A 14,868-nucleotide genomic window follows, 5' to 3' on the forward strand; every position below is an offset into this window, starting at 1 on the left:
TTTTAAATGCATCCTGTTTGCAACAAGGCACTAAAGTAAAACTGCAAAAAATGTGGTACAGCAATTCACTTTTTGTCCTGAATACAAAGAGTTATGTTTGGGGCAAATCCAGTACAACACGTTACTGAGTACAACTCTCCATATTTTCAAGCATGATGGTGGCTGCATCATGTTATGGATATGCTTGTAATCAATAAAGACTGGGGAGTTTTTCAGTATAACAAATAAATGACACAGGGAAAATCCTAGAGGAAAACCTGGTTCAGTCTGCTTTCCACCAGACACTGGGAGATTAATTCACCTTTCAGCAGGACAATAACCTAAAAACAAGGCCAAATCTACACTGGAGTTGCTTACCAAGAAGACAGTGAATGTTCCTAAGTGGCCGAGTTACAGTTTGACTTAAATCTGCTTGAAAATCTATGGCAAGACTTGGTGGTCTAACAATGATCAACAACCAATTTGACAGAGCTTGAAGAACCGCAAAAAAATAATAATTGGCAAATATTGTACAATCCAGATGTGCAAAGCTCTTAGAGACTTACCCTGAAAGACACACAGCTATAATCCCTACCAAATGTGATTCTAAAATGTATTGACTCAGGGGTGTGAATACTTATGTAAATTAGATATTTCTGTATTTCTTTTTCAAAAAACAAGTTTTTACTTTGTCATTGTGGGGTATTGTGTGGTGAGGATTTTGGGGGGGAATTCAGGCTGTAACACAACAAAGTGTGGAATAAAATACTTTCTGAAGGCACTGTATATAGAAATATGAGGATATAGATGAGATATTGATACAATCTGTCAGGACATTCATGAGTCACATGAAAAACAGCGGCACTGCGGAGGGAGAAGTATGAGAAGAAAGAGCAACTGTTAAGTCATGGTTTTATCAGTATGTTATGTAGGAAGACTGCTCTTTGTGAAATCCAACTCGTGGACATCGCAGAAGCCGGGGTTATTGTTTCCACATTTGTTCTCTCTGTTTTTTGTGAGGTCCAGCTTTCCTGCTCGTCTCATGGCCTAGGTATGGATGAGAGCTAAATGAATACAGGAAAGTGGTTGAAAGAGAGAGAACGTCTTGGAGGTTATTTATTGAAACACTCATATCACTTACCCTTGCTTTAAAGAGCTTGTAAAAGCAAAATAACATTGTATCTTCTTTCATCAAAGTCACCCTTGGTTCCAACTTCAACTTCATACCCCCTGGAAAGAGACACATTTTAGTGTGAAAAACATGTTAATTAGACACAACATGTAATATGGTAAGAAGCAACACTACCATTTGGGGAAGAGTACCTGAAAGTAGACTGACCAACAGTCCAACAACCAGTGTTGTAAGTGACCCAATAGGACTGAAGTAGAGATAAGACAGGGAGTACCAGTTATCAGCCAGGAAGGGTCTGCAGGGGAGACAAACATAGTGGCATCCAACAGTTATAACATTGCATATATTGTTTACAGCTGATGCAGTTCGCTATTCTAACATGACAAAATTATTCCTGTTCTACAGTACATTTCTAACTGAATAATTGTTTTAACTGTGCCCATATCAATATACTTGTTCCCTACAGAAAAAGTCGGTCCTGTCCTTAACCAAAGATACTGAAGCCCACAACGTACCTCTCTGCTGTATTTTGCTGTAGTACTGTAGTATATAGGCTTGGTTCTGTTGGGGATGTGGTCCAGTTGAACGCATCGGCTGCGGTTGTGAAGTTACAGCCATGTGTGGTCAGACCCAGAGGCCTACTCTGCTCTGGTAGAGGAGGGTAAAACTGGGCCCCTATCCCCACCCACAGAGACATAACCAGCCCAGAGAGCAGACCAGCCAAGCCCCCCTGCAGCACAGAACACACAGAAATAACACATCAGCACTTCAACATAAACGTTCAGCGAGATTAGCTAACAGTTAGATTGGTTGCATGCTTATAATCCTGCTTTTGTTAAAGAGACTGTACTGACTGTGGCATTGGCGTATGGACAGAGGATCCCCAGTGAGAAGAGACCCAGTAAAGGCCCCCCGATGATCCCAAAGATACTGATAGCTGCCTACATGGGGAGACAGAGACATATTTTTAGAGTTGCATACCTCAACACAACATATTTTATGTTTTTGTTGTATCGCATACCTGCAGCAGACTTCCCATGAGTGAGGCTATGCCAGCCATTCCAATACAGAGAGCCCCATACAGAAAGCCTAGAATGGTGCATAGGGATAGCAGTTAAAATCATGATAAATCATGGTTTATTCATTTCTAATATCAGCAAGAATATATCAATACGAAGATAAATATATCATCAAACATGAATATAGCTCTCTGAGTTCTGTGGTAAATGCAAATGTCACATCTGCTCCTGCTATGCCCTCTGGTGTTCATCTAGTGTCTTCTTGACCTGCAGTTACTCCCCCTGTACATTCTCCCCCTCTTTCTGGTTGAAGACAGGTGTGCTGGAGTCAGAGCAGATCCCTACCAGCTGCAACTCGTTCCATAATCAAGACCTCTACAAATATTCAGTCCTGTCACTTCTGTTCTGCTTGATTGTAATCTCTGCTCAGTCAGTTCATGATTCTAGCCATTTATGATTAGACAAGATCCTGTTACTCGGCTGTGCCTGTTTCCCTGCCTGACACTGTTTATCCTCTCAATCAAATTTATTTATATAGCCCTTCTTACATCAGCTGATATCTCAAAGTGCTGTACAGAAACTCAGCCTAAAACCCCATACAGCAAGCCATGCAGATGTAGAAGCACGGTGGCTAGGAAAAACTCCCTAGAAAGACCAAAACCTAGGAAGAAACCTAGAGAGGAACCAGGCTATGAGGGGTGGCCAGTCCTCTTCTGGCTGTGCCGGGTGGAGATTATAACAGAACATGGCCAAGATGTTCAAATGTTCATAAATGACCAGCATGGTCAAATAATAATAATCACAGTAGTTGTCGAGGGTGCAGCAAGTCCGCACATCAGGAGTAAATGTCAGTTGGCTTTTCATAGCCGATCATTAAGAGTATCTCTACCGCTCCTGCTGTCTCTAGAGAGTTAAAAACTCTCATTGCAGTTTACCTCTGGCTCCTGTCTCCCGTTCCACATTTCACCATCCAACTACCTTGCTCTGGATTTTACTCCCAACCACTACCTTGGATTCCCCTCGGGACCTGTTAACCCTGTTCTACTCAGCTAACTCCAACCTCCGTCTCCACATTTTCTTTTTCTGCAACTCATCTGAGCTTCCCCGGATCTGCACTCCATATCTCCCTGTGTAACAATGAATATTTTGGTTCATTCATCCCTGTTTCCTCATCTGAGTCTGCTCTTGGGTTCCCCTGTGTCGCTCTGCTTAAAAGCAAAGACACGTATGGATATTATACACTCACTAAGGCCTTTAGAGGTCCAGGACAGGTGTTTCTCTGACATGTGTATGTACGGCTTGATCAGGTCTTCAATAGTCACGGCAGCCAGAGCATTGACACTGGACGATACCGTACTGTGGACAAGAGAGAGCAAATATAGTGCTATTATTTACCCAGAAATATAACATACAGTGTGCGTGAGTGCTATGGAAATAGTCATCTTTGTGCCCCACCATAGGCTGCGAGAGTAAATATTAAGTCATAGTAGTGATATTGTGAACCTTGAGATATTGCATTCAGCACACATAGTAACAAAAGGACACTTAATCTAGTAGACATATAACATAATGTTACATATTAACATTATAAACAGTAGCAATAAGCAAACGTAAGATTAAGTTTGACATACAGTATAAGGATTAGATGGGAATAGTCACCTTAGGGTCCCACTGTAGGCTGCAGCCACAAACAATCCTGGCAGTCCAGGGTAGTCTCTCAGGATGTCCATCACCATATATGGCATCAGCTGTACAGAGAAAAAGTGTGTGGTCAATGGTCAGTGACTATCTGAGTGGTACCCCTGGGTTTGGGTTATTTGAGATATTTTCCTGGGAACAGTCTGGATGTGTGGCCGATGCGGGGAAAAAAGTTTTACCACAAAAAAATGTTTAAGGTGGTTACACCTAGTGGCTGGTAAAGTTATCAGTTGAAACTGATAAAAAATATTTCCTGAAAGTGTCAGTCTGGCAGAATAGTAATATTGACAGTTGTGGTAGCAGAATCAGAATCCTTTAGGTAACATTGATAAATAAGATGTTTTATCAATTTTCACAAGTATGCTTATGTGGGAAAAAGGTTACTTGGGCCCCAGTGAGGGGAGAGGTCAGGCTTGTCTTCATATGTAAACGTATCTTTTAAACCATGTGAAGGGATGATTGAGGGGGAACCAATTATCTCTTCGCTCCACAATGTCTGTGTGCCAGTCACTCCCTACTTTTCCCATTGGGGAGAGGAGGATGGCAGTGTTTGGAACCATTGTATGTTCCCTCTGAGGTTGCCCTTATCTTGACCTAGAGGCTCACTCTTCTCTCTGTGAGCTTGTCCAGGAGGGGTTGTATTTTTGATGGGAGTGTCTAGAATTGACAATTGATATATGCCATTGGATGGTGTAATGTTTTGGTTCTAAGTGGTACCAAGAATGAGATAAGAACTTTGGTTTAGGAGACCAAACTGAACGATCATTTATAGCCAATGCTGTCTGGCTATGTGTGTCTTGGCTATAAATGATACTAGGAACTGTTTTGTAAGCACTCTCAGAGAATTCATTTATATACACTGAATTGATCTGAGCGTCACAGGGCTATGGTGAAGCTCATATAATTAAAGATGGACTTTATGATAACTCTGACTTGTGTGTGGTTTGCTCTCTCATGATTTGGTAATACAGCAAATTTACACGACACAGTGCCTGGTATTTATACAGGTTAATGTTTTTTTTGTCTTGAATCTTGTTCTGGAGGCAGCTCTGCAGAGGGGTCACTACCTGACACAACCACAAAATCTGTCATAAAATCTACCTAACCCTAACCTGGCCAATCTAGCAGTAATCGCTCAGTTCTGCCTCCAGGACAAAACTCATCCCAATAAACATCAACCTGCGGTCTTTATTAAAGTGTTATTTCCTGGTTCGTGTCCTCAACCTGATCTGGCGCTGACACCATGCCTGCTGTCCAGGGGTCACAGTGCTTGTAGACGGAGTACAGACACAGCCCCGCAAACACAGAACACAGCATGATGACCCACAGTCCTAATAGGTTTATGTAGAGAGACCTGGTAAGAAAATACAGAGAGAGAGAGAGAGAGAGAGAAAGAGAAGAGTGACAGAAAGAGGGGATAGAGAGAAAAAAGAGAGAAAGATTGAGAGAATGGGGAGAGAGAGTTTGTGTTATCAGAAAGATGAATAGGCTTCAACTTCCCCATCGTTTATCAGTGCAATTTTGGCGGCCAACTATCTGAAAAGGTTTGAGAGGGTTTATCTTATGTTCCTTCGTTACATTTGAGCTAATCTTGCTCTGGCTAGCATTAGTTGTTGATATTGTTGCGCTGTTGCAACTGGCTGTAAACACCAGTGGTGTAAAGTACTTAAGTGGAAATACTTTAAATGACTAGTTAAGTAGTTTTTTTGGGGTATCTGTACTTTGCTATTTATATTGTTTGACTACTTTTACTTTTACTTCACTACATTCCTAAAGGAAATAATGTACTTTTTACACCAAACATTTTCCATGACACGCAAAAGTACTCGTTACATTTGGAATGCTTAGCAGGACAGGAAAATGGTCCAATTCACATCCACGGTCATCCCTACTGCCTCTGGTCTGGTGGACTCACTAAACACAAATGTGTTTTGTTGTTGTAAATTACATGTGTTGGAGTGTGTCCCTAGCTATCCCTAAATTAAAAAACAAGACAATAGTACCATCTGGTTTACTTTTGATACTTAAGTATATTTATAAACAAATACTTTCAGACTTTTACTCAAATGGCTTGTTTGTACACAGCCCTACCATAGCTCTGATTTGCTATAGCGCACCGGTGTGTGTAGACTTGGACGAGACAGTCGTTTATATTAGATTTGATTTACTGCAGTGTCTATTTACCCCTAATTGGTAGTTGGTAGTTACAGTCTCCCCCTAATTGGTAGTTACAGTCTTGTCCCATCGCTGCAAGTCCCGTACTGACTCGGGAGAGGCGAAGGTCGAGAGCCACGCGTCCTACAAAACACGGCTTCTTGACACACTGCTCGCTTACCCGGAAGACAGCTGCAATGTGTCAGAGGAAACATCGTCCAGCTGGCAAACGAAGTCAGCTTGTAGGCGCCCAGACCGCCACAAGGAGTTGCCAGAGCGCGATGGGACAAGGAAATCCCGGCCGGCCAAACCCTCCCTTAACCCAGATGACACTGGGCCAATTGTGCACCGCTTCATGGGTCTCCCGGTCACGGCCGGCTGTCATAAATGCCTTACTATACGTGATTCCCAAACATTCTAAGAATGTATGAACATTAAAATAACCATATGTTAGTGCTCGCTTGCCAGATTTTTTTTGTGTGTGTCAAAAATCAACACATTTGAATAAGATTTCATGTTGCTAAAATGCTGTCAGTTCCACTTTAAACACTGGGGAAAAACAGGAATTAGATCTTCATGCTTTACTCTATGCTTCCAGGAAGATGATGACTCACATTTTGGCGTGAGTCATGGATTTGCAAGAGATGTATCTCTGCACCTGGGCTTGGTTAATCCCATAGATACTGGTCCAGACAAACGTGCCTCCAAATGTGATTGTCCAGAAGGTGTGCCTCCTCAGTGGACTAGCATCAAAGCTATAAAGGAGAGACAGAGACAGAGAGCGAGAGCGAGAGAGAAAGAGAGAGAGATTCAGACATTTGCAATGTTTTATATTTTGCGCCAACATACTGCGCAAAGTCCAGGTGCAGATCTTCTCCTACTCTTTTACATCTATAATCTACATGACAATCCACTCACTCCCAGAAGTTGAGTCGTCCTCCGAGCTCTGCGTGGTTGAGGATGTTGGAGACTCCTCCCTGCAGGAACACGGCTCTGATGATGACAGACAGGAAGCCTGCCACCATGATGCCCACCTGGAACACGTCCGTCCACACCACCGCCTTCAGACCGCCCTGTCACAATACACACCACAGCCGTGTTACATACATGGTTTAAAGGTCACCTCAAAGGTCACCACAGTGCTACACAAATCAAGTCTCAATCTAACCTCCATCTGTATCTCCCTTATATCAGGGAGTAAATGTTGATAAAATAAATGTCACATAAAATTATGTTTACAGCATTATTTATTGACATCACTGCCTGTCCAGTACCATAGTGCAGTAAAACGTGCAAACCACTCCTGTTGAAATGACAGCACCCCAGAGATCCATCCCAGTCACTGGAGAGAGGAGGAAAAAGAGAGAGAGAGGGACATCATTGAGCAGAGGAGTGGTTTCAAGTGCACTCAATGCCGATGGGGCACGAAATGAAATTCTTTCATGACTTTTAGAGACTACTGCACCTTGGTTTAATGCCAGAGCTGGAGCATAAATGACTATTCCTGTGTATAGTATCTGTGAGACAGAGAGACATAACACATGGTGGCTCTTATAATCACCTCATATTCATGTAATTCATAATATGGAGTAGGAGAGTGTTGTGATAAGGAACTCACAGTCTGAACAATGAACATCACTGTCCCTAACAGACGGGTGGCTCTGTTGAACCGTATCTCCAGATACTGCAGAATGATGACCATGAGGAGAAAAAAAGAAATAGGACACCTTTCTGTTACATTTCCCATGGACAGGACAGGGACATGAATTCATGTGTGATGCCCAAAAGACAAAGCAAAGAGTACAGTCAGTAAGAGGATGATTCAGTCAGCTAATGAAGATAAAACACAGACCCATATTTTAGCTGTTTGAATCACAATCATAATCTCACCATAAGCATCTCAACAAGACTAAGGAATGGACAGGTGCAGAGATATTAAGCAATGGAGCCGTGACTACTATGATTTTACCTGTAACAGCAGTCTGTTTGTTTTATAGAAAGATTACACAATTAGGTCAGTATTTTATTTCCTGAATAGATTGCATTTGTCAATTGGTCACATTGAACAATACTTTGTGACCCCCAATATATTAATTTCAGGGATTTAGAATTGCTTAGAATGTGCATTGCAATTCATCTGGCTAATCTCTACCAAACATGTTATACAATTTCTGTTGAATTGAATAGAACACAAATCAACTCAACAGGGTGGATTGATTCTAACCTCATAGGTACTTGTGATGCCCAGCCTGTAGAAGACAGGGAGGAAGACCTCTGAGCTGACCACCACCACCAGCACATAGGAGAGGCTGAAGAGGCCGTAGCTTGCCCCGTATCGGTACACCTCGGCTGGGGTGGCCAGCACTGTGATAGCCGACATGAAGCTGGCAGTCAGGGACAGAGCCACAGGTACGGCTGTCATACTCTGGCCCCCCATCAGAAACTCTCTGGAGCTGCTCTGGCCCCTTCCGACGATGGCATAGTACACCCCGATGGCTGCAGACACCAGCAGCATCAGAGCAAAGACTGCATAGTCCGCAGCCACAAAGGATCCAATCACTGGAGAGGCTGCCATTGTAGCCTTCTGATTGTGAGGTATAGGCGACTGTACTCACTGGAAGATTGTCCTATTCCACAACTTGTAGTCCCTTGTGGTTTCTGTTATTGGAATGCAATGAACGGCAGAGAATCTGTATTTCTCTGTGAAATCTACGATAGCTCGCAGTAGGCTGCTGTGCGTTCAGATAGAATGTTGTCCTTGTCCATATGTCCTTGTCACAGACAGGATATGAGCTGAAACAGGATAGCAGTGAGCTCTGAAGTCTTCAGTGTGCCTGTGTGTTTCTCAAAGACATTACTAGCAGGTAGCAGTGAGCACACCTCTCCAACTCTCCACGAAATCAAGAGCTGGGATTGTTCTGTTGGCTGAACCGATAAGTACCCCTGTCATCAGCCCTACCCTTTGGATGGCTAGTACACACGGACACACACAGAGGCATACCCATGCGTACACACACACATCCGCGCACACACATGCACACACACACACACTTCTGAACATTTTTTGGGCCCCAGAGAAAATATAGCTATCTTTATACTAACATGTCCAGTCCAGTATAATGTGTCAGGTGTTCAGCATGTCATTTCCACTAGTTAGTACATGTATGGACCAGAGGAGGTTGGTGGCACCTTAATTGGGGAGGACAGGCTTGTGGTAATGGCTGGAGCAGCATAGTTGGAATGGTAGCAAATACACCCATGTGTTAGATGCAATTCGATTTGCTCTGTTGCACCCGTTATTATGAGCCGTCCTCCCCTCAGGAGCAGCCACTGGTATGGACGCTGTTTGGACACTATATGGATACTGACTGAGCTGTCAGTCAGTATCCATATAGTATCCAGAAAGTCATCCTTGAAGTTGTTTCAAAACCACACCCCATTCTGTGTCTTCTCACCACGTGGAAAAGCAAAACGTTCCCATGATGCTTCATCCAACATGGCTGCGCCCCTGCATCAGACATGTGTGTAAACATATTTAGCCTATACATTGTTGTTTTCATACACATTTGAATTCTGGATTACACACAAATATATATGTATTTTGTTTTTATATATATATATATATATATATATATATATACTTTTCTTTTTGCATATATCAGAAAAAGAGACACGTCAAAAATGAAGATCCAAGTCGTCGTCTCATAAATCTGAGAACACATTCATGTTGTTGGGAAACTGCAGCACCGCTGTTAGCATAGGTAGCGTCGACTGCTTAGCTATTGCATTTAACACATGACAGAACTGAGAGTTATAATGAAGTATGTTATGCTCTGAGACTGCAGATCCCCTATTAAACGTGTTAAAAATGACGTTTTTGTCGTTAAAGGTCGCACTCACATCGGCTACTCGCGTCAATTCACTCTCAGCTGTTCTCGCTATATGCCCATTTAGCCTGCATATCAACTGCATGCTCAATTAAACGTACTTATCTGACCCGTTATCAGCCTATCTACCTAAACAGCAGGTAGTCTCCGTCAGTGTACTGCTATCAGTGTGTGACTGTGTGTCTGTTCAGTTGCTGTGTCACCAGGACCAGCAGATTCAGAGGGCAGCATTGGAGTGTGTTCTGACCTACAAAGACCCCAACGTCCTCCCCTACATGTAAGTCTGCTCTCTGGGTTATTTCCAAACGACACTGTCACTCAACATCTCATCTTAACTCTTGTTTTAACATACCTTCAGTCCTTTTACAGTGTGCCAGGCATAGAATGTACTTTCCACTATCACCATTTAACATTTTTGTTCAGGTGATTGGAGTAAGAGTAAGGGATACTATTCGTTATGGACTCCCGGTCTCTCAATGGGAGTCATTGTTACCAGTACTGATATAGATCGGAGTCATCACTGAGCTGGAATGTTAACCTCCCCCAAGGAACCACAGATCCGACAGGAGTTCCTATATTCCCTTATTAAACTATCCATTTACTTTCAATTTCTCATCTAACAGGAGTTGTGATGTTCTGTTATTTCATTTCCCGTAATGTACCACTGACCTAGTTCACAGAATCACTCTGGAGACCCTGTGTAGACCCTGTGTAGACCCTGTGGAGACCCTGTGGAGACCCTGTCAACAATGTTGCTCTGCTGCCTCTTTGAAGCTGTCCAGGCCGATAGGCTCATAGAGTTGCTAATATATCAGGATTCAATATCTGGTGGACATTTGATACACTGTCTTTCTGTGTTTGATGTGATACAGAAAAATACATTTTTATTACTATATCTGACATGTCCTGTGCTTCTGGACCTACAGTCCTGCGTTATTGAACGTCTCTGACTGATGTGCTGACTGTTGTGTTCAGGGAGAATCTGGAGAGGCTGCTGGATGACAAACACTTCAAGGATGAGATCGTTCACTTCAACATCTCAGAGGAGCAGGCCGTGGTGGACGCCTCACACAGGGCACAGCTTGTCCCACTGCTTATGAGGTGTGTGTTTGTGATTACTCGTGTGTGTATGTGTGTTGCATCTTCAAGTGAACTTAAACTTGTAGCCTATATATGTGTCACCTTTACTACTCCAATATAACCAACCCATCCCCCCTCTCCTCTAACCTCTGTAGGGTTCTGTTTGGGCCGATGCGCAGTAAGACTGGCAGTAAGTTCCAGGGCCAGTCTGGCGCTGTGCAGCGTTCCTCCATTGTGCTGAGGTTTCTGGCAGGATGCCAGTCTGAGGAGCTGAGCATGTTCATTGACCTCCTGCTGGAGCCCGTCTGCCACCACAGAAATGACAGAAATTTGTCTGTATCAAATTGATTGAATTATCCTTCTTTTTGCTGTCAGTCCATCACCATCCTAGTAAAGAAAATGAAGACACACACGATAACTGAGACGCAGCTGCAAGTGCTGCTGGGATACACTGAGGAGGACATTTATGACCAATCACGTCAGGCGACAACCTTCGGCCTGCTAAAGGTAGCTAACACCCTCACTCTTCACCTGAGACCATATTTGATTGCTACACCTAATACATCAGACCCCAGCATTTTATACCTTTATTTAACCAGACATATTGATGTATTTGCTTTCAAAGTGTATAATGAAATTCTTAATCTGTCCTCTGTAATATGTACTATATCCTCTCTATCGCCACCTACAGGCCATCCTGTCCAGGAAGCTGGTAGTACCATCTCTGGTAGGAGCTGATGAAGAAAGTGGCCAAGCTGTCTGTTGCCGGGCAGAACGGCATGATCAGGGTCCAGTGCAGACATGTACGGTTTTGTTTCTTTTTATATACATTTTCAAACCTGTATTTTACCGTTTGTATTTTATTTTGAAGGTGTCTTGTAAAAAGTTATTTGAGTGTTATTTTCACCTGTAGATTTACCAGAAGTATATCCTGGATCATCCTCTGGGGAAGAAACTGAGATCACGTCTGGACTTCATCGTGGCCCAGCTCCGGTAGGATATATTTGTGTTTGAAGGGATTCGTTGTTTTAGATGTAAGTCGATTGTGACTTTTGATACTAAAATCTCTCTCTGTTTTAGTTATGAGTTTGACACAGGAAGAGAGGCTTCTCTGGAGCTGATGGTCTATATCTTCCAGACCTTCTCTCAGGTATCCACAACAATCCTCCTGACACACACACATCCCATAATTACTTGAGTTCGAGTAAGTAACTCTGGTCGCTTTCTATACCCACTGCTCCTGGTTGAAGTTGGCTATAGAAACAGATCCCACATACTAACCATTTAGAGGGAATAAACTCAAAACTGACCTTAGATCAGTTTGTTTTGGGACAACCTAATTCTACTCCTGTGTGTAACTGATTAGTCTCTGTCCTGGAACCTGCTGCTGCAGCACAGTGGGTTGTTCTTCGTCCCTCTGGCTCTGGCCATGGTTAACGATGACTCGGCTCGCTGTAAGAAGATGGACGCCATGGCTATCAAATCACTGCTGAGTCAACTGGACCAGGAACACCAGAACACTCTTTTCACCCTGGTCAACACTTGGCTGTCTGGAGACAAGGTATGGACGCACGGACAGACACACATGCAGACACACACACACACTAGTCTTAATTGTCTTTCTCTATGCATCTAATAAAGCAATGTAAATGTCTGATGAAGTGCAAATAAAGGAGAGAAATCCACTCGAGACTATTTGAGATGCACCCCATGTCCTCCTGCTGTGACCTCTGACCCCTACCCTCAGGTGTCTCTGCGTCGTCTGGGGGCCCAGGTGTGTGGGCTGTTTGTGGAGGTAGAGGGGGTTCGGTTTGGCCTCCGCTTCGATGCCCTGCTGCCCCTCATCGAGAAAGAGATCCACCCCGACAACTTTGAAGACGTGAGTCGAACATGAAGTATTTTGCAAATCAAACTTTTAAGATATAAACTATGTGGAAAGTTATACTTTCAAAAGCATTATCTCAGCAGGATGTTTTATATCACCTGTACTAACGGCTGCTCTATATCTGTGTGTCTGTCAGATTGAGGAGGAGGAGAAGGCAGCAGACAGACTGCTGTTCAGTTACCTCACCCTGGTCACCAAACTCACCAAGGACTGTAGCCTACTGGAGCTCAGCAAGCCTCAAGACCCACTCACTAACATCCTGGGTAAGACACTACCTCTAGCCTGGCACCACATCTGTTTGTGCTGTCTTTCCTATGGTCGGAGCGCTGGTTGTAGATCAACCATCACGTAATTATCAGATGGGCCTGGTCTGAAAATCACCTTCGGCATCTCCGTTGTCTGGGGTGAGATAAAAAGTCCTAAAGTACTGTGGTATGTTAAGCTTATTGCCTGCTCTGTATAGCAGTGTGATTAAACCCATGTGCCTACACTTGTTCTATGGGTTGATGATACAGTCTAGAACTATAGATCTACATCATGGATCATTGAATGTAATATTTTACCCTCTAAACAGGCTGGCTTCCCCTTGGTGTAACGGAGCAATGTGTTTTCCCCCTCCACCAGGTCATGTTGAGACACACCTGCGCTACCCTCACTGTTGGGTGTGGCTGACCGCCTCTCAACTGTTTGGTCATCTGTATGCTGGTTGCCCGCTGGAGAGAGATTAAATAGAGCACTAATTGAATGTATCTCTGTGTTGTACTCCAGACCCCACCCTGAAAAACCTGTCCCAGGAGCTGTTGAAGAAGCAGGTGGGGCTGCAGACCTTCTCAGCTGTTCAGAAGGATGCCTCACAGAGGGCGGCCCACCGCAAGAAACACAAGGCTATGCAGGTATGTACTCTATGGCAGGGGTCTCAAACTTTTTGGGTCTGGGGACCCCTTTTTGTGACAGCAAATTCATCAGGGACCCCCTCATAATCAGAACACATCTCGAGGGAGAAAAAAATAGCATACATGCACTGAATTCGACAGTGCATGTTTGAATGAAGTCTCAGGCCCTGGAAAGGAACACTTTACAGGCCTGCCTCTTGGCACAGAGGGAGAGTTTTGCAGTTTTCAAGCTCATTACCTGCAATTCAACAGATTTTGTCATGTGGCAGACTTTTTGTTACAGCTTTTAAGCTAATATCCTGCAATTCAACACGAGGAAGAGAGAAAACATACATTTAAAACGTAAATCACAGCAGGGATACGGAACTCAGTCAGCGTCTCAATTTACTGTTGCGAGGTAGAACACACAAATTTGATTGTGCATCAGCAGTTTTCCTCTTATGTCATCAACATTTGCCTATTGTGTATGCAGACCCACAAGCAACTGCAGCCCATCATGAGTTCAGATTTTTGTTGTGGCCCCATAAAAGTTGCCTATTCTTGTTTAACAAAAAATATAACATTGGTGGATACTAATATCCCTGGTAGCCCCCCAGGCCCATGAACATAAATATTACATTGTATTACACCTTCAAATTATTCCACAGATTATTTTCAGATCTGTTGTGAGAACCCTGCTCTATGTGACCAAACTGGTAAATCGTTGAGTAAGTGATGAACAGCAGACACTAACCTTTTATTCTGCTCTCAGGCGGTGGTTAACCCTGACATCGCAGCCAGGAAGAAACACAAAAACAAGATCGAGGCCTGACTACAAAGCCAAGAGACAGAGGAACTCACTCAAGGACTTGGCTATGGTGAAATGATATTATCCATTTTCTAGCAAGGATGGATGAGAAGACCAGGCAACCATATCCTGCTTAATGCAGGAGCTGACAGTCACCTCTGTATGAATTCTCAGTCAAGGATTTGAGAAGTCCAAGATTGCCTAAGGGGTTTACACACAAACACAACTTTTTCAATTAAATACTATATTGTGCTGCTTTCGTTGAACAATCTTATTGGAAAAGTATCAGTGGTCCTGTTGAACATTACAATAATGCTTCTTGGGTGGGAGATAAATAATTTGACCACAAAGGTA

At 43.3% G+C, this 14,868-nt stretch overlaps 1 protein-coding gene and 1 non-coding gene across 2 annotated transcripts; one reads left to right on the forward strand and one right to left on the reverse strand.

Moving 5' to 3' along the window:
- Positions 1-711: 711 nt before the first annotated feature.
- On the reverse strand, positions 712-8,557 carry LOC109864599 (sodium-coupled monocarboxylate transporter 1-like). The gene is made up of 15 exons (XM_031798246.1): positions 8,207-8,557; positions 7,601-7,666; positions 7,448-7,499; positions 7,257-7,324; positions 6,901-7,055; positions 6,597-6,737; positions 5,053-5,182; positions 3,790-3,878; positions 3,377-3,486; positions 2,133-2,200; positions 1,966-2,052; positions 1,627-1,841; positions 1,303-1,406; positions 1,121-1,209; positions 712-1,026 (listed from the first exon to the last, which is right to left on the reverse strand). The coding sequence occupies exons 1-15, from the start codon at positions 8,555-8,557 to the stop codon at positions 904-906; spliced, it is 1,848 nt and encodes a 615-aa protein (XP_031654106.1). The 3' UTR covers positions 712-903.
- Positions 8,558-13,199: 4,642 nt separating this feature from the next.
- Positions 13,200-13,327, forward strand: LOC116355127 (small nucleolar RNA ACA64). The gene has a single exon (XR_004204371.1). It is a non-coding gene; the product is annotated as a small nucleolar RNA ACA64 (small nucleolar RNA).
- The last annotated feature ends 1,541 nt before the right edge of the window (positions 13,328-14,868 follow it).

Source organism: Oncorhynchus kisutch, linkage group LG19 (assembly GCF_002021735.2).
Source record: "Oncorhynchus kisutch isolate 150728-3 linkage group LG19, Okis_V2, whole genome shotgun sequence".
NCBI classification, from domain to species: Eukaryota; Metazoa; Chordata; class Actinopteri; order Salmoniformes; family Salmonidae; genus Oncorhynchus; species Oncorhynchus kisutch.